This window comes from Anabas testudineus, chromosome 18 (genome assembly GCF_900324465.2).
Source record: "Anabas testudineus chromosome 18, fAnaTes1.2, whole genome shotgun sequence".
Taxonomy (NCBI): Eukaryota; Metazoa; Chordata; class Actinopteri; order Anabantiformes; family Anabantidae; genus Anabas; species Anabas testudineus.
Genome location: NC_046627.1, coordinates 20,284,296 through 20,304,844, shown reverse-complemented (window position 1 = coordinate 20,304,844; position 20,549 = coordinate 20,284,296). Strand labels below are relative to the sequence as shown.

General features: G+C 39.1%; 1 protein-coding gene across 3 annotated transcripts in view; it reads right to left on the bottom strand.

Annotated features, from left to right (window-relative positions):
* The window catches only part of actn3b (actinin alpha 3b), a 32,937-nt gene that overhangs the window by 2,988 nt on the left and 9,400 nt on the right, over positions 1-20,549 (bottom strand). For 2 of the 3 annotated variants that reach the window (XM_026353122.1, XM_026353121.1), the window contains exons 3-18: positions 10,057-10,171; positions 8,885-9,004; positions 8,391-8,477; positions 7,315-7,402; positions 6,942-7,020; positions 6,297-6,378; positions 5,852-5,937; positions 5,537-5,629; positions 4,433-4,663; positions 3,839-3,986; positions 3,306-3,456; positions 2,297-2,405; positions 1,552-1,692; positions 1,273-1,455; positions 425-559; positions 26-205 (exon numbers count right to left, since the gene is read on the bottom strand). In XM_026353122.1, the coding sequence (XP_026208907.1) occupies positions 26-205; positions 425-559; positions 1,273-1,455; positions 1,552-1,692; positions 2,297-2,405; positions 3,306-3,456; positions 3,839-3,986; positions 4,433-4,663; positions 5,537-5,629; positions 5,852-5,937; positions 6,297-6,378; positions 6,942-7,020; positions 7,315-7,402; positions 8,391-8,477; positions 8,885-9,004; positions 10,057-10,171 (2,028 nt within the window). Of the gene's footprint in view, positions 1-25; positions 206-424; positions 560-1,272; positions 1,456-1,551; positions 1,693-2,296; positions 2,406-3,305; positions 3,457-3,838; positions 3,987-4,432; positions 4,664-5,536; positions 5,630-5,851; positions 5,938-6,296; positions 6,379-6,941; positions 7,021-7,314; positions 7,403-8,390; positions 8,478-8,884; positions 9,005-10,056; positions 10,172-20,549 lie in introns of those variants that run through there. The other variant, XM_026353123.1, reaches the window with a different exon arrangement.

Sequence of the window (20,549 nt, the reverse complement as noted above, 5' to 3'; positions counted from 1 at the left end):
TCAGTGTGGCTTCATTGAAGTTCACCTCCATGGTGTAGTTGGTGTGCTTGTTGTCGAAGATGAGGGACTCCTGGATGAGTTGGTGGTCTCCCTCCAGCTTGTCGATATTGGATTTGTAGTTGATAATGTTCTGCTCATACTGCTTCAGGCTGTTCATCTGTTCCTCCAGGGAGCCGGCAATGTCCACTGAGACATGGCTGATCTCCTGCAAGTGTGCGGAGACAAGAAACAGAATGAGACTTACTTTCTTTTGTGTTCTACATACAGTCGTGTTACTGTGCGATATGTGATCAAGGAACTAAAATGAAATGTATGTTTTGGTAAGCACAGAGATGAGTTCAGGTCCAATCTGACTTTATTCCTAAGGTAAAAGTGAGCAGAGTTTCTTTTGTCAGTCTGGTGTCATGTTACAGAGAAACTGTACCTCCATCTTGGTTTGAATCCAGGGTCCAATGATGTTGGCCTGGGCAGCAAACTGGCGCCTCAGTCTCTCGTTGGCCTGCTGTCTGGCCACCTCCTCCTGAAGCATTTGGTCTCTGAGGGGCACAAGGTGCTTCACCTGCAGATGCACAGTTTCAGTACATTCATAAGAGCTTCTTCATTGCAGACTAAAAATTAATAAACTATTTACAGTGGTAAGATGTTAAAATCAATAAGTAAATGAAGGAATTTTCCTGTTAAAACATGCAACTACTGTGTCCTGCTACCAGTCTACCAACTCTTACCATTTACGTCAACAATATTTATATATATATTTATATTTATTATATTTATATATTTATTAATCTTAGCACCACAGTGTTATGATTTGTGTGGATTTAGTTTACTTCAGGTGTTCCACAAAACAAAGGCATAAAGCAATTAACCAACTACTCATTTCCACAGGAAAAAAAAAACTTTTTTTCAGCACAGATGGTCTAACGTGTGCCAAACTGAGACTGACTGTGACTATGCAGTTATTTTGATTTCCCTTGAGGGTGCACAGCCGGCAGTATCAGTGTCGCTCTAACCTAAATGTACTGTACTATTTCTGACTTGTCACTATGTATGTGCTTTACTTATTATTGGCCAGGTGACCAAATGCAGCACGTAGACGTCAACATTTCCTGTTCACATAGAGCCCATGGACACAAACTAGAAATACAAAAGTAAAAAGGTGTTTCTGCCCAGGTTCTTTTATAATTTTTGCTAAATTCTATATAATAATCTTCCTTTTTCTTGGACCCCCTCTATGTACTCCTCATGATGATTCTGTGCGTTGGTTCGACTCACAGTGTCCCACTTAGTGCTGATGTCCTGGGGCGTGAGGTTGGTGTAGGGGTTGATTCCAGACAGCTTGATGCCGTAGGTCTGGGCGATCTTCAGGATCTCGTTGTGGATTCCCAAGGTGGCCATGCGCTCCTTGTCAGCCTCAGGCAGAGTGGCCTTGAACTGATCGTGAGCCGTGATCAAACTCTGTGTGGGAGAAAGATGATGGGGTAAATATGGTCAGACAATTTCAAACTTGACCAACTTTCAGTGGGAGGTTAGCTCTATGTTGCTGGGTGGTACCTGGATCTCCTCAATGCTGTGGACAATGAACATGTCCTGCAGGTCTTCCATGGCTCCGTCCATCCAGTTGTTGAAGGGCGCTGCCCTCTTGGCAAACTCCAGGTACAGCTGGTCAATGGTCTCCCACAGCTTCTCCACACGCTACAGACACAGATTAGATTAGATAACTACTCTTTATCACATCAAAGGTGTGGAGAGGAACACTGGGAGTGAATTACATTTTAGCAACAAAATGATTATTTCCACAAGTTGAACTCCGCTAATTGTTTAAGTCGTGTTATGATTCTGAACATATTTTACAACCAAAAGACAAAGATGAATCAACACTAGCATTAGATGATGAGGGCCTCACATTTCTACAGTGTTCATGGGGATTCACAATTTCAGGGGAACAGTGTATGATTTAGGGCCATGTGTGTATTCTGACTAGAAAAACATGACTAGCAAAGTTATCCTTTTACATATTGTAACATTACTACTAGCAGATGTGCAACATTAAAAAGCTAAGGGCGACCAAAGGAAATACACACTGGGCTCTGATCATTTCCAAAGTATCTAATCTATCTTTGAATTCCTCCAACAAACACAGAGAGCTGTAGCTGCTCATGCTAAGACTTCTAGCAAAGGAAGCATCAATCCTTATTTTGTGATGTAGCCATTTTCCTCACAGTTCAAAAACAAAGAAGCTAATTCATTTGATATGTTAGTCAGCCCTAATTAGTTTAACACATATCACCAAGTTTACCTCCAGTGCGTCCCTCCTCTTCTGGGTGAGGGTTCCCAGGTTGTCCCACTGGTCACAGATGCCCTGGCAGCGGGTGTTGACTGTGGCAGCATCATGATAGTCCAGCTCACTGAAGGACACAAGAGGGTAAAAAACATTTTATGTCAGACTATTTCTATTTGAACTACACTGAGTTGGCAGTAAATCTAAAATGAGCACATAAACAAGAGTCCTGCAAAAAATTATTTCCTTCCGCTCATGCAGCAGGAAAGTGTATTATGGTATTAAGTATAGTAATTATGATACTATATTTAATACCATTACACAATAATTTGCATATTTAATGCCATCAGATTATGTCTATTTAAGAGGTCATCTGGTAATGTTTTGCATTTTAGTACAAAATATCTGCTTTTGAAGTTCTGACTGATAAATTATGGGTGGCATGCATACATATTCAGCATTATGGGACTGAGAAACTCAGATTATAATGTATATAGCATCAAAGAGATCTGCTCCACACTGACTGTGAAAAAAAAAAACCCTGAGGAGTGGTGAGGAATAAGGAAATGGTAAGATCAGAGGTTTCTGCTCTTTCATGAACCATCCTTTCATCTTTTTATCCCTCTCATTATGATGCTTTCCACTCATCTTGTGCATCTTTTGTTCTTCACTGTACTGACATCCAAGTATGCTTTCAACACATCTATCCAATCGTGACCAGCAGGACTCCTGAAACACTTCAGGCACTCACTTTCTCCTTTCCTAAACCACCTACAGTTTCAGTTAAGCCGTTCTGCCTTCAGTTTCGCAATTTCTCTTCTTATTTCTTACTCCTGTCAATTTATCCTCCTCTGCATCACATTTTCTTCATGTTTCTCCCCAGAATGTTAGAAAGACCAACAACATGCTCACTTCTGCTCCATGTTTTCATCAATAAAAAAACTCAATCTACCGAACTCCCTTGGTTCAGGTTTTGTCCATTTACAGCACACAGAACATTAGAACACTTCTCATTGTTGTATCTTACTTCAGTTCCTGAGCGATGGCAGCGATTTGCTCCACCCTGTCCTGGTGAGCAGCGAGGTCGCTTTCAAAGGCTTCATGCTTTCTCATGAGAGCTCTGATCTCCATCAGAGAAGCTGACTCGTAGTCCTTCTGGGACAGCAGGTCCTCTTTACCTGAAACACACAGATGTTTGATCTGGACTGGAAACCTTTCAATGGAAAAGTCAAGACTACTTTACTTACTACACAGCTCTTGCTTTAGTCGTTTGTCTGATCTTTCATCTTCCCTCCATTGTAGTTGGCCCCTTTTACTGACCATGACTCTCTAATATAAAACTTTATTATCCTCATAAATTATTGCTATTGCTATAACTGAACCATTGTAAACAAATAGCCGTATGATCAATACACAAGCAGACAGAAATGTACTTATGGTCTCATTTGTACCATCTTTTTTGGAAAGCAGAGCAATGTCAAATTATAAACAGGCTAACTCAAGGCACGATGCTCTGGATATTGTGTCTTTATTCTGCTACACCTTTATTTTTGTCCTCACCTGCAGTCCAGGCCTCATGCATGGCACACTTCTGCTTGAACTTCTCAGCCAGGTGATCGAGTCTCTCCAGACGACGGATCTCAGTCAGCAGCCACTCCTCGTAGCCCTTCTCCACCTGCTCAAGGCCCTTCCAGGCATTGGCAATATCCTAAAAGAGATGGAGCGGTTTCCTTACTGTGATCTGCTGAAGAAGAATTTCTAAAGACTTGTAAAAAGACATGTCCTGAGTATTTTCACATCTATATAAATCACTTAGAAAGGATGCGTCTGTTGACGGAAAAAAGCTTCTATTTTTATTTCAGTCTAGCTAAAAGTGAACTTTCTAACCATTTTCTTTCTTTTAGCCGACAGTGCAAATTTTTTTATTAGATGACTTCCAGTGTTAAGTGAAGACTGTTTTCTAAGATTTCTAAGATGTAATGTACTTTTCAGGAACAGCTTTACTTTTGTTGGATAACAAAGCAAGTGCTTAAAGGGTTTTTTCAAGCTTTCAGGAATGTAAAACCGCTAAGAAAGATGTAATCTTTCAACTAATAATCCACAATGACACTGTAGCAACAACAATATACTAAGTAAAAATTCTGCCCTACTCACCGACACCATCTTGCCCTCAGAGGGCATGAAGGCGGGCCTGTTGCTAAGCCTCAGTTTTGTCTGCAAGGTGTTGAAGTTGATCTCCAGCTGGCATTTCTCCTGGACGCGGGGTGGCTTGTGGACGCGGCGGTAGTCACGGAAATCCTCCAACTTCTGCTGCATGGCGCGCATGGTCTGCTCGGCCACGCGGTTCTCCAGCCAGGGAATGGTGCGGCGGATCCACTCCAGCAGCTATAGAAGCCAGGGAAATGTGCAGATTATTGAGAAGCTTTGACGCTAAGGCTTTGTTGGTTCTTGTCTCTTATTATTTAGAGTTTTAAGATGAGTTTTATATTGTGTAAAAGCTTTTTCTTTAACCCCACTGTCCCATATCATTTCAGAGTTGTATGATCCACATTATCTGTACACAATGTCTGAATTTGGGTCCATTTAATTTTTATAGCAATTTTTATATTGTTGTGGTTCCCTGATTTTGGATTTGTAAAAACCCACCTATTCCCATTTTGGACTTTACTGCATTCATTTGCTATTGGCTGGTCTTTAAGTCCACTAGCCTCACTAGAGGTGTGTCATTATTCTGTTAACCACTCAAGGAAAAAAAACTTGACTGAAATAAATGATAAAATGTACAAATCTAAAAGTATAAAATAGAATCACTAGCTGAAACAATTCACCATACAAACGGTAACACAAGACTGCTACACACAGACATGTGCTTTGATACTTTTCTCTTACGAATAACTTTGAACCACCTTGTTGCTGAAGGGTGACGTACAAACAAAACAGCCATTAAATAATAGTTAAAATGATTATAAAAATGATATACTGATAACATTAGTGTACCACCTATATTGTTATTTCTTTACTTATACACAGTTATCACGTGTCCTTTTGCAGCTTCTGTTACCATGACACTCTGGTTTCTCACTTATACTATTGATTTAACTGCAGTGATTTTAGAGCTGCACCATGTAGAGTCAGTAGGAGGATGAGAAAGCTTAGAGAAAAACGGTGAGTTTGAACTGAACATTAAACTATTGTTGCAGGAGGAGGATGTGCAGGATGGACTGAGAGTGGGTGAATCTGGTTGCAGTTGTTTCTCACCTCGCTGGCCAGCTTCTCGTACTCCTCCATCAGTTTCTCATTCTCCTGGTTGACGGCCAGCACCTTGCAGATACGGTTGGCAGCTGTCTCGGCCTGAGAGGGAGAGAGTAACAACATTTAACATACATTTACAATTCAGTATAAACAACCAGTCTTCATACATTTCTCACACTGATTCATTAGGTTGACAGCATCTCTGTGTCAGCTGCTTTAATCAATTATAACAGCCACACTAAGAGCGTAGAGTAAGATCTGAATATTATGCTTAAAAAGCTTAAAAGTTTAAATTTACCTAAAAATAAAATACTATCTGACCTGCTCAGCACCGGCAAAGGCGTGGTAGAAACAAGACACGTAGGTCATGATAGCCTTCTCATCAGGTTTGGGTGTGTTCACAATATCTGAGGGTGAAAAAGTAATGATAAAGTAAATGATATAAACAGCCACCCCTAGTGAGGAAAAAAGATTATTACTACAATACCACATACATCATTATTATTATATGTTATTAAGTACTGTATTACATATAGATCATTAAGTCTATTAGACATTTGTCCAAAATACAGTAATATTTCTGAGGTCAAAACCATCAGGGGTTTATAATGTATTCATTTCTTTAGGCAGATGGTTGAATTTCAAGTAAGAATGACCTTTCGTCTTTGTACCATCTGTCATTATGTATTTTTGCTGCAGTGGAGGTTATCCAACACCACAGAGACGGGTTTGTCAGTCAGACTATTAATTTGTTTCACTGTTTCACCTTCAGCATCAAGCATCTTGGGGATGTCCAGGAACTTCTCAGCCACTTCGAAGGCAGTGTTCAGGTTACCAATAGGGTCATCCTATAGGCACACACAATTACTGTCAAACATAACCACAAATTTATGAGTATTGACCAGATAAGGAACTCAATAGTTAAAGCCATGATCCACACTGACACAAAGCAAACTGAGTTTCACAAACCAAACCGACAGCTCCACTGAGATTTAATAAACCAATGTTCCAAGAAAGAGTTTTGGCAAGCAAGAAATAAGTGTGTGGATCCTTCTGTCCTACAGTTTTAATCCAACACGTTAAAACACTTTAGATTGATGTTTTTTTCTTTGCAATAGAAAATACAGTAGTTGTGTACAAAGGATGCATAGTGACGCCTGAATTTAAATCCCTATATGTGACATATACGCCAGGTAAAAACCTTCCGTCTACTAAGCCATGCATTAGTGCAAAATAAAAGACTGCATGTTTTACATAGAGTTATGTACATTATACTTTCGCCTATAGGCAGGGAAGCAGTAGTGAAATAAAATACAAAAGAATCAAACAGTTAATACTATTATTAACTCCATGTAAACATAGAAAATAGAACAGATCATTACAGGAAAAACAGGGAGGAAGGATAGTGCACCTTTCTCAGTTTGGAGTAGTCAATGAGGTCAGGTCTGTGCCTGTGGATGAGGGCACACAGAGCCAGGCCATCCTTCCAACTGAGCAATGAGAAGAGGAAGTAGAGGAGGAGAAAGACAGAAGACATAAATAAAAAGTGGAAAAAACACCAGATATAAGGATTAAGAAAGAACAGAGGGTGAGCCAAAGAAGAAGAAAAAAAAAGCAAATAGGGTGTAATGATTTGAATTTTAAAGAATTTAATTGGGAACATAAGGACACCAGTATATTTGGAAGAGACGCAGAAACAGAGTAAAACATTAAATTAAGGGAGAGCAAAAACCTAAATGGTTGCAGTTTGCTCTTAACGCCACAGTTCGGAGTAGTCGATCTACCTGATGTGGAAGTTCTGCACATTGACATTCCTGTAGGGGGCAGTCTTCCTCTGGCACCACAGCAGCAGACCCTCCTTAGCAGAGGTCTCTGTAAAACAGGAGGGAGGGAGATGATGAGATGATGGGAGAAAGAGGATGAAAGATGTTGGATGGAAAAGGAGACAGTGATGGGTTTGATTAATAAAGTGTAAAGCATCATAGGAAGACGAGAGAGATGTAAATGATGAAAAGTGGATATAAACCCTCGAAGCTAAATCTTGAAAGATACAAAATGGTTAATAAAATTTGACTGTAGCTGTAGTAGATATGTTTTTCTCCTTACAATTAGCAACCTTTGTGTATAGATACAAGCTTGTACAGCTGTTTTTTTAAAGACACTTTCCTGCACCAGTAGAGAAAAGGTTTGTTATGAGAGGTCAGAAGGAGGTTTGTGGCTGTATGTCAGGAGAAGATAATAAAGAGCAGTGGCAATAAAAGGAGAGTTAAAGAAGATGACTTAAAGGTGAGGGTTGGAGCATAAGTAAGGACAGGGTGAGCAAAGTCTTAGTCTGTATAAACAGGAAGTTATTGTGACTTGACCCTCCTGACGATGCGAAAGACATGAAATACAGACAATGTTCAGGGAAATTTGTTGAAATGAATTGAATAACTGCACACACACACATACACACACGTGAAGCAAATCTCTGTGCAGTACACTGACATCTAAAAGGAATTGACAAATTAAAAATTACTTCTCTACCATTTCTTTGCCAAAATCGACTTGCCATTCTGACGTAATGATCTTCACAGCTCCTGCTGCTACAGTAGTAGCTGTGAAGGCTCCACTGTCAAAACAATCCCTCTTTCAATTTGTAAGTGCAACATCTGACAGAAAGTTACTTCAGTGCTTTTTAAACTTTAAGACTTGCTGATAGCCTTAAAGTAACATAATCCACTTACCAGCACATGTAAAACCAATTAACACTTTTTCATCTTTTTTTTTAATTCATAAAAAATATGCAAAAATGTTTTACATGGGGTGTTGGACTGTTCTGTTGGACATTCTGTATTTCTAATAGTATATACAAACACACCTTCCACAGAGATGTCCTGGATGGCGAAGCGCAGGATGATGGTCCAGATCATACCAAGGGTCATCTTCACGTTGCCGTCAACAATTTCTGCATGCACACAAACAAAAAATCAAACACACACATATTAAGGCAACTGACATATTTCTAGACTAAAATCTGGGGGTATTTTTTACACAATTTAATTAAGTGCAGTGTCAAATATATATATGGTGACCTTGAATACATTATATTTTGGAATAAATTAACACTTGTGTATTGCAGCCAATTCCTCATGTTTGTTCCCAGTTGGATCATCTGTAGTTTACCTTCCTGTCACTGCCAACTCATCTGAATTCTCTTGTTGCTATGAACTTCGCCAGCCATCTGGCACTCAAAAATAGGTCCAAGAAATGCAAATGTTGTGTCACCTTCGTATAATAATTAAAGGAGAAAAAAAAGCAGGTAGTACAAGGGGAAAATGATGTGAGGACGATTAGTCAAAACGGGCCTCTCACCCTCAGCACCAATAGACACCAGCTTGACACCCTTGCTGCAGATGAAGTCTAGAGCTTTATTCACGTTGGCAATCTTGTGGAAACGCATCTTGCCTTTGTCGGGTTTGGGCAGCCTCTCGCCTGAAAGACAAAAATATTTGCTAAGTTGAAACGAAAACTCAATAAACAAAAAAACAAAAACGTCAACTATTGTTAATCTTCAAGCTAAAATGTAATTTTCTGATTCTAGCTTCTCAAATATGAATGTTTGCTGATCTCCTCTGTTTTATATGCCTCAGCATTAAATCTATTCAGATTTTGGACAAAAACAAAAAATGCTATATATATATATATATATATATATAGACATACGGTGGCAAAAAAAAGTATGTGATGATTTTCTGCATTAATTTGTCATAAAATCTGATTTGATCACTTAAGAGTACTAACAAATATAATGTGCATAAAATAATAACACAAAAGAAATTCTAATCTTTTATATCTATTGAGAACCAATATAACCACCTAGAAAAAGTATGTGAACCCTTTAATTAATAACTAGTTAGCAAACTATTACAATTTAGAGTTAGTCGAAGTAGCTCTAGTCTAGCTCTAGAGGTTGCTGTGAGGTTTTTATATCTGTTCTCAATAAAGACATCATCTGATCAGAATTTTTGTTATTGGCACTTTATATATGTAAATACTCTTGACTTACAGTAGATGAAGATCAGATCACATTTCATGACAAATTAATGCAGAAAACCATGAAATTCCAAAAGGTTCACATACTTTTCTTGTCACTGTATATGGTCTGTTAACCTGTCTAGTACTGTTGTTTATAGTACCCTATAAAAAACAGCTTTTAAATCAGTTTTTATACAGTTTATTTTTACTTTCAAATAATTTTTCCTAAATCACTAGTGTTGGTTAGTGGTGTTACCTTTAACAGGGTTGTGGCTAAATCATGATGGGACAAGATACATGAGATGCCTGAGGAGAGAGCTATGATGAAAGGCTGCTCCTCGTCTCATTAGGTCTTTTAAAGGGATCATGACATGTATTTGCTGACAGAGTTAGTTACTTTTCTCTACAAAGAAAACAGTGAAAACTTGATCTTTTCTAATTCTAAAGAGTTTGCCAACAGTATTATATCATAGATGCACACAGTTGATGAGTGTGTTGATGAGATGCACCTGATATGACCTCCAGCAGCAGCATGAGTTTGAGGCCATTTCTGAAATCCTCTTCAATGTTCTCAATCTGTGTCCCAGCCTTCCTCAAGTGGGAGTTACACCAAGCTGTGAAGGTCTGAGAGGGAGAGATGGAAAAGGGTTACACTGTCACCTGTCTGACAGTGTGACAAGCACATTCACAGACAGTGACAGCAGGCATCATAACTTCACCTATTATACATACAAGAAAAAAAATCCTGTAACAACTACACATTCGTACACACAGCGTTCCTGTTGAGCGCAGGGTCAGCTGTCCACCCCAGTTTGTGATTCTGTTATGATTCTGGCTGCTGACGCTGAAAGTGCAGAGATGTACAGTGACATATCAGCTTGACAGCCACTGTTGAGTCAACAGCCCTGAACAAGGTGGAAGCAACCTCTGGTTTATTGTTATTTTGGAAAATCATTTATATTATTTCACAGAAACCATTCGCCTTATTAGTTACAGAGGTGTGATGTTTATCATGTGTGGTACTGAAACAATTAGTTCTTTAATAGGTAGTGAAATTAAAGACCCCAGCCACTGAACGTGGCGTGACGTTTGGGAAACCTGTGCTAAATAAATGTATGGACCATGATCCACTGGCAACCCCCACAGGGGTGGAAAACAAATTGATATAGGACTTATTAGAGAAAATAAATTGTTAACCTTTTTTCTGTTTCACATTTATATTAAATTCACATTTTTGGTAACAAAAGTAAAACAAACTTACTGCCACTTATGTCACCATATTCATCAGTGTATTCATGTACACCCATATAAATTATAATGTACATCCTGGCACTTAATTGAATTTTACTCCAGGAAAAGTGCATTCAATTTTACAATGTGTCAAGAAGAAGCCATTAAAAAATTAACCACAAAATTAAGTTATTAGTAGAAATTTGGTTTAGTCTGGTGTAACAAAAAAAAATTGCAGAATCATCATTTACTGCCTAAATCTGGTGATCCAAGTACTTGTGTTCGAGTCCCTGAGTCAAAGTAACGTCCCATGTTTGTTTTTTATTAGTAGGTGCTGTGTCTTTGAGAAACCAGATCTCCCATATCTGAAACCCAACTGCTCATTAGTTGATGTTGCTGTGCATAATGGGCAGAATGCAGATGGTGATGTAAATGGCTCTCAGCCACTGAGTGCTTGCTTTGGGTCCGTCAGTTAAATTGCCTAATGGCGCCAGTAGTTTGTCGGGGACAATACAATCGGTTCCATCAGGGTATTCAATCAATCGGTGAATGGTATTTTGAGAGGATTTCATGGTGTTTAGCCTCAAATGTGAATATGGGATGTGCATGTGTTTGAGGGCTTCTACTGCAGAGCCAAAGCTTTGCCAGGGTTTGGAACATGTGTGGGCGTTGAAGCAGAATAAGTACATGAGCTGAATAACTAACTACAGATGATAGTGTGGGCAGAGTGACGAGAGAGACTGAGCAGAGACACGGAGAGAGAGAAATGTATAAATTAGCAATGAAGCAGGTTTGTGTTCAGTGACAGCATAAATGCTCCATTAGAGCACAGTACATTAAACAGTCTGGAAATGAAAATGTATGTCCATTAACTGTATGTAGGTGTATGTTTATATCCAGGAGTACTTCAATATCTGACATCTGCACTCGAGTGTGACTATAGAGCTACATGGATGGACAGAGAAGGAAAGTGCCAGAGACAGACAGAAGAGACAGTGACACAGGGTTGGAAAGAAAAAGACACTGGTACATCTGACAATGCGAGGGAGGAAGGAGAGAAAACCACATCAGTGACTGACAGAAGAGAGAAAGTAGAGTTAGTGGAAGGAAAAAGTGCACAGAGCAGGGAGTCATACACTGTATTTCACTCAAGTTAAAACTATCCATTCAGTTGACGGACAATTAATAACCAACTACTCTAATCAATTCATCATTTAAAGACATCTTCAAACTACACTGTACCTTGTTACCGTTTCTCAGCTTTGCTGATTTTCTGCAAACTGATTTTTTTTTACTGTTGGTTTAACATAATAAGCACTCAGAAGAACGTCATCATAGGCTTTTCAAAACACTGGTAGTCATTTGTAATTTAACTTTTGACTTGACCACAACAGACACAGGTGCTAATATGATATCCAATATTGTCTCACCTTATTTATAATAACATTAGAAGTGCAGTGCCACTGGTAAGTATTTGCACAATGTATTCTGTTTGTCTATTACTTTAGTGCTTCCACTACATTTTAAAGGAAATTAAATTTAATGAACGTTTTATTCAACCAGCATATGTGACAGTAGCAGTTAGCATGTAGATTTGAGACATTTTCATTTACGTTAAACACGTCAGATGTTAGTAGGGATCTGAAAATATCTTTCACTACTAAGTAATGGGGACATGCCAATTTGCATTTTCCTTTACAAACTTACAAAGAAGCATGTGAAACTTTATTCCATTCAATTTGAATTTCTTAATTTGAAGGCTAAATAGAAAGACGCTGAGAGGGAGGCAGTGAAGTAGAGAAGTGAGAAGCGACAGGAATGCCCAGGCCCTGGTGTAATTTGATGTAAGGGACTGGAGAGGAGAAGAGGCCGCCTGTCCAACCAGCCGGGGTCCTAGCAGGTGTTCGTCTTCTTTGCCATGCATGACCAAATTTAGCCGGAGAGGCGACGAGAAGGTGCATAAAGGAGGAAGGAGGTGGAAGATGGCCAAAAGAGCAGGAGTAGGGGGGCTAAATTAGAGAGGAGAAAAGACCGAAGAGTGGAGGAGTGCGAGAAGGCGGAGGTGCCAGCAGAGGCTAAATCAGGTTGCTATGAGATACCAGCGGACAGCTGAGAAGGCAGAATTCCTGAGGTGAAGTGTAAGCATCCAAGACGGAGACAGGAGGAGGAGACGGAGGAATGGATTGAGGAAAATGACAAGATATAAAATAATAAACTTGAGAACGTGTAGGAAAGATGAGAGCGGTGACACCTCACCAACATCAAAGAGGAGCTGTTACAAACTAAACTGGTGGTAATTGAAATCAAGGATTCACTTAACCTACTGTAATAAATGTAATGTAAAGGCTGGAAATAAAAACATAATCCCAAATTCATTAAATCCAAAGTGCTTAACAGAGCACAGGAGGATAAAAAACAATTATCTGTCATACCTGTGACAGTCAGCCCTATTATTTCTAGTCCTCTGCATCTGTAATGCGCCATTATCTCATTATCCCATGGGGTTGTTTTAATGCCTGTGGTGGCCTACAGAGTCTACTAGCATGAAGTCACCCTCCTATCCGGCATCACCCCCCTCCCTCCTCTCGTCCGTCTGTCCACACCTGTCAGTCTGGCCTGGCTCAGCTTGGCTGGAACCATTTTACAGGTCTTTCTTGTAAAATGAGGTCACAGTAGTCCAGCTGAATGCCTCTCATAACTATGCTCTCCCAAGAGGAATCAGGGCTGCTGACCCTCCTCAATACAGCTGAAACACACATATACATCAGTATCTACACAAACACACACACACACACAGCAGGCTCAGAGCTTGCAATAATGTCGACTAGTTTGGCTGTCCATCACAGCTGATGCAACCACAGAGCTGCCGGTCTCACAGGGGAGACCATGAGTAAGATACATTTTCTGGACGGACCTATCCATCATGTGCACTTCTGTTTCAGCAAAGCCCTGATGTAGTTTGGTTACAGTACAAGCTAATATCTTTGGGTGGAAAGATGCACAATGGACTTCTTCTAAAGACCCATAACTTAAGAGATTGTGTCCTTCAGTGCTGTCACGTTTTAGGTCATGTTAAATGTCACTGTCTCAAAACCACGTTGGGACAATATATAGAGAAATGATAAATAAAAGATTTACAGAATTACTGCACTGAAATTATTACAAAATAAATACAGTAAATTACTGAAGTAGGCAGCGGAGATATTTTTTCTACAACGTGCCCAAAGGATGCCTCTGTAGAAAACTCTATATACTGAATACTACTATGAATACTACCATTAATCTGTAAAATATAAATAGTCAATATATTTTTTTCTATCTTTCTTGTTTTATCTAGTTCTCATTTGTGGGAAAACTTCTACTGACTTTGAATTGAAACCAGGAAAGTTGCTGGAAATTGAAATGATTTTTGCCCTAGTCTGAAAAACACATTAAGACTCTTTGATTATAAAGTCACATCAGCCATCAGAGACATAAATTGTAACCATACTGCTCTATAAATAAATGTATTATTATTATTATTATTATTATTATTTACCTATGACATGACAATAGAGTATGTAGACACCACATGGCCCATGTTACAGGTACAGTGTGTGCCTCTTGCTCTCTGTGGTGCCAGACCAACAAATCACACACACACACAAACTAGATGTGGCTAATGATGGGACTTGGTCAGCAAGGCAAAGGTGTGCTTTACAATTCAGATTTCTATTTCTCCGTCTCTGACCTTCATTAAGAAATAAACTCACAGGGTGATGGCCTTTCTACAAAGTGTAGGGTGCAGTATAACAATCAGAAAACCATAAGCATAACTTTCAAAAAGGTCACTGGATACAGGCATCGTTGTTATTAATGTAATGTGATCCATCTTATGAATCCAATGTTATTGTAAACAAGTATGCTTGAGAATCATATGTGAGCTCATAATGGAGTAAGACAGCACACTTTTATTGCAGCTTTGAACATTAAGCCCATAACCTCATTCTATCAAGTGCACTTAGTTGAAATAAAGGTCCTGACATAGTCCTTATGAGGAAAAGAAAATACTTTTTATTTTTATTCACTCTCTTCAGCTTGTTTTTACTGTTGTGTTTGCTTTGTCTTGTTTTGTTTTTGAGCCTCCAAACTCTTCTTTCAAGCCTATTTACTTCATTTTTGATTAATTATTTTAAAAAGTACTGTAAATCTGAAAGGTTTATATCAACATGTAGCCTGCATCCATACAGCATTTATTATAAGTCTGATCTTAATGTAAGATAGGTATTTACATTTCACAACAGGTATAAATATAGTCTGCCTGCAAGCTTGACATGTCTGACTCCATTCACACCTGTCTCCTACAGTTACCTTTGTCACACAGCTGTTCAGCAGTCATGTCCCCGACTCTCACACATAACATCCACACATGCCACACAAACAAATTACAGCCCACTCACATGCAGTCACAGTGCACACAATAATAGCTGCACATAAAAACACTGTGCTCTTTTGTTTATAAAGGTCACTGTGTTTGTGATGCATGCTCAAATTTGGCATAAGTAAGGTCTAAAATACATTCACAGGAAGCTGTGTTATTTTAAATGCAGTGAGTATAAAAAAAATGCATAAACCTACTTTCAAAACATTTTAATCTTAAACCTAAATTATCTTAAGTTATAGTTTTAAAGCAAAACACAACACCATCAAAAATAACAGCCCCCTAATTTTGGATCACAGCTACTGCTGTCCACCTGTCTGACTGTAATAGGGGTTTACACAAAGAAGGTAATGTGCACCCTTTTCCCATAATAAAAACCTGTACCGAATATCAACAGACCACAGGTCATTAATTATAATAAACATGAACAGAAGGTGATCCCTGCACGTCTGCAATTGTATGTCATTAGATATTTAACAATTAAGATTTGTTTCCCCTTTTTACTTCTTGGGGCTTTTTCCTAGTTTCCTCATGTGGCCTGATTTCGCATGGTTTGAATAATATTTTATAAACTCCATCAACTTCTGCTTAAAAAATGCTTACTCTAAATAATGAAAATTGCACTCATTAACATTGTTGGCTGGCTGTTTAGCTTCCCATTGTCAATGGCCAGTCTGAAAAATATGAGTAGGATGATATGAACTGCATGTACCTGACTGCCAGTGGAAGAAATGTAACAAGCTGTCAGCAAATAACCGAGTGGAGGAAAAGAACATAATTTGCTCATCTGTCGGCGCTGATGGACTGAAACTGCTCCACTGCTGAGCTCTACTCTTGAACTGTGCTTGTCACATCACTTAAAAACTCAAACTCAAACTGAATGTTAAAAAAATATAACATCCCTTGTGACAGATTCGAACAGTCACCCTCGAGCCATATCAGCTCTGAGTGGACAAACAACACTCCCATCAACACTTGTCATCCCAGAGCAAGTGTCAATAAAAAACACAGCACTTATAAAAACTGCAAAGTTTGCTGTGTATGTGACTTTTTGTACAATTACAGCCTTTACTTGTCACAAGGAAAAAACGACAACTTAGTGGCGAATTTTAGATTCTGTCATGTTCACAGGTGATTTACATAAAACTGTGACAGTACAAGGATTTTAACACCATGACAATATGAATTTAAAAAATAAATAAATAAAAATAAATAAATACACAATTCAGCCTTCTCCTTTAGTACTACTGCTGAGTCAACACCTTAATTTCAGAGTATCTGACCAGGTGCTAAATCCCTACCCTCCACAGACCAGTGACCACTGACGTCACTTTCTTGCGTCAGGAGTCTCGTGTAAACAATTGTCCTGAATTGCTCTATTTAGTTTCAACAGCCGGCAAAGTGACAGAACCATGGTGGAGGGGGAGGGGAGATGAGTTACAACACTCAACAGGTGTAGTCGACATTTAGGAGCCCCCCCCAACTCCCACCAGCCCCCCTCTCTCTCTCCCACTCAATTCCTCTTCCCCTTGTGGGCTTTAAATAACCCTGACCCCCACCTCCATTTGGGAAAATGACATAAGAGCCAATTGTGGACCCCTCCCCCAACCCCTCCTACATCGACCTAACAGGCTGACCTGAACTCTCCTGCCCCATGGACTCACCTCTAATCCCCCTACAACACCTGAATAGCTATTACACATACTATTGTAACGCCCCATCAGCTCCCTCTCTTACTCTACAAACAGATTTGTAGACATCACGTCTGCAGCCTTTAGCCACAGATAATTAGCTGTTTATTCTTACAATCAATTTCCCCCAATAAAAACAGTAGAATAAATAACTACAATGGAATATGAAACTGATCACGTTCATATGAACTGAAACATTATGGCCATGCACTGGAGCTTAAGTGCATCATGGCTTTCTTTTAAAAAAGTGAGTCAACTCAAGTCAGCGGTTTCCAGCCTGGAGGCAAGAAATCAAAAGAGAAAAAATAAGAAAGACGAACTTTTCTGCTACACAAAACTGAATTTTGACTAAATAATTTAAATTATGTAAGTATTAAACTAAATTATCTAAGAAGGGGCAGTTGCAAGTCAAAAGCTTTGACATGGAGCAAACCTCTGACTTAAATTGCATTTCTGATGAACTGGTACAGATATAGATCTCAAAAGGTTATAAAGAGGGATTCTAAATGCCATTCACATTTTGTGTAGAGCTGTAACATTACTCAATGGATAAAAAAAAAAAAAAAAAAAAAGAAGAGAAAATAAATTGACATGCAACTAGTCATTTTTTAAACAAAATACCTAAACATAGATGCAAAGATTACTGGTTCTGAATTTTTAAATGTCAAATTATAGTAAAATGAACAATATTTTAACTGCAATTGTTCATTATTACCTGACATTTCTGATACAAAATTGACAGATGAAAAATGTAATAATTAAGATTTTCTCAAAAGCAAACATCATTTTGTCAGCCTTCTTTTCCACTTCTTCTCTATAAAAGATTAACAGCCTCCTATCCCAGCGACTCTGCTGACAACAGGGACACCACTGCAAGGCCTGAGTCCAAACCCAGGGATTTAGGTCCGTGTTTAGAGGATAAAAGGCCTAGGACCCCTCTTCCAGTCATGGAGTGTGTGTATGTGTCTGTCAACTACGCGCCAGATGCCAGTGAGATATACTGTAGGCACAGGGGATTTTAGCTGGTGAGAGAACAGGTGGAGCAGGTGATGAAACAACAGTCCTCCACCCACCAACACAGTGAGAACAATGCTAATGTTTAAAATGATTTTTGTACAAATATATGCGCAATGTCAAGCTGTATTTGCACATCAGATATCCCTGCAAGATAAACTCAACTGCAGTAGAATTTTAACTAAAAAGATAAACTCATCTGATTGATTCACAGCACACGAGCAAGCATAACAAGTTGCACAAACACGCACAGGAGTGTCACTGTTCTTTAAGAAAGAAAACGGCTGGTGCCACATGGAAATACAGTCCTGACAATCCTGCACCACATTATCTACAAGTCAGGTACTTCATTTATTTCCTGCCTGAGGCTGATTTTCTGAACTACCCGAGGGAACGGATGGCTAACCTGGTTCAGTCAATCACTTGTTTTGACACAGCCATCTGTCTGCATCGTCATATTAATTGCTTGGGCTCAGGGTGGAGAAACACTGGGTCCTGCTCTGCTTTACACCGCGTTCCACTGCCACATGCTCTCAGGTTGATGTGCTACCAGAATGATGCTGCCAGCCGAAACTGAACAATATGACCCTCAAGCGGTGTCCGAGTGTGTGTATGTGTGCACATCTGCACAGCAGTAGCAAACATGCTGACAGGACTCAAACTGCAGGAACACAGTTGCACATTTTTCACATTTTGGGATTTTACTATGGTAAAATGACAAAAGAAACAAAACAAAACAGGAAGAACAGGGCAGTGAAGGCTTTGGCAATTATTTAGAGAAAAATTACTGGTGAAAGAACTGGCATCTTGTATTGATTTAATTTCAGTTCACAGAGGATATTGTGGAGCTCCATTTAGGAAAAACATTGTCTGGTAGTGTTGATGAATTACATTCAGGGTATTAGACCTGAACATAAAAGGAGGGATATTTATAATTCAGATTTTTAAGTAAGCTTACAGTTACACTAAACATTTTCTGACATACTGGTATGCTTAAGGACATGTTATAGTTTTATACTTGCACTGCACATACAACTACATGTGATAGAACAACTTTATCTTTCATTGTTCATTTTAATACAGCCCTCAGTCTCTCTCTTGTCATACAAGTCAAGAGATTAATTGACTGATGGTGGAGAATAAAGGTTAGTGCCCAGGTTCTTTGTTGGTGGTAACAGCATGCTGAGTCTATTGTTGTTTAATGAGCACTAGACTGACGACCAGGAAGATAAATTGGTGTAGGTGATTGTGGAGGATTTATGACTGATGTATGCGGCTGGCATGAGACGGAGGACAGGTTGGGGTAGAAGGTGGAGGGGGTGGGTTGTGCCTAAATTTAGTAGGCTTTCCTTGAAATAAGAGGCAAACTGTGCAGGCATAGAGCCTGCTAATTCCATCTTAAAATTATCTCTGACCATGAGGATCTATGTGAGAAATTGATCTAAGACAATTTCACACATAGTCTACAGTAAATGAAACCTAGCTTTCATTTAGCCAAAGAGCAAATTACTGTCGACCTTGTGATTCTGTCAGTCTCCGTTGGAGGACTACAAAATGGTAATTCAATGCTTTAGTCAGATGTTCTTACAACTCTGATTTTGTTTTATTTGTAGGTAGTGAAAGTGAAGTAGATCTAGATTGACCTGACGTGACTGCTGCTGTACGGTTCATCATTTAGAAACTAAACTCTTCAGTTAGCCTCTGCTGAAAGCACAAAGCTGTTGCTGTAATTAGCCCAATGTAAGAACTAATACGCATCTTTCACTTTGCATGAAACAGCTTAGGTTTTGTGTGCGCACACGTGCAGGCATTCACAACACAGACATGCTTTTAAACATGACAGTGACAAGTCTAATTCCTGTTATCTATAATCTACAATAGATAAAGAAAAAAGATTGCGATATTCTGCTCACATTATATTTTAACTGGAGCTAGCAATGCTCTGACAGAATACTTTGTAAGTGCAGATTTTGAGGCCATTATAAACTACATAATGATACTGTCATGACCTCAGTCCTATTATAGGAGACCCATCATCTCAGCAGACCTCCAGCTGATGACTGTAACTCCTGCTACCACCTACCTATAAATATCCATAGCATGCAGATTGCAATCAGAACCAACATTATGAGCTCAGTTAACTTTTCATAAAGTTGCATTTGTCTCATTACAACAAGAAGCTGAACGACTGACATAAATGCAGCATTTGAGTCTGGCACCATTAGAACCTGAGGTGACATTTCGCAGGTGTTCGGCCACGTATCCTCTGTGTGTCATTTGTTACTGAGGTCACAGTTTTGGCAGCTTGTGGCTTTTTGCTTCCTCATAAACACAAGACTCAATTTTCAACACTAGCATCGAGCCTGACAAATAATTCTGGCTAACACTTGGTAGCAGCTTAGTACTGCATCATTTCAAACAGATTAATGTGTTAAATATAACAATGCTTTAATTTTTAGACTTTGTCCAAACAAACCCGACTGAACTAACACAAAAGTGAAAACCTAACTCTAATGGAAGTACAGCAACACCACTGTCAATCAGGCAATTTTCTCTAACTAATCCAACCTTTTATTCTATTTTCAGACCCACAGGATTGCTCTGATCAAATCATGATGGCTGTTCTCACAGACCATCAATCATCATT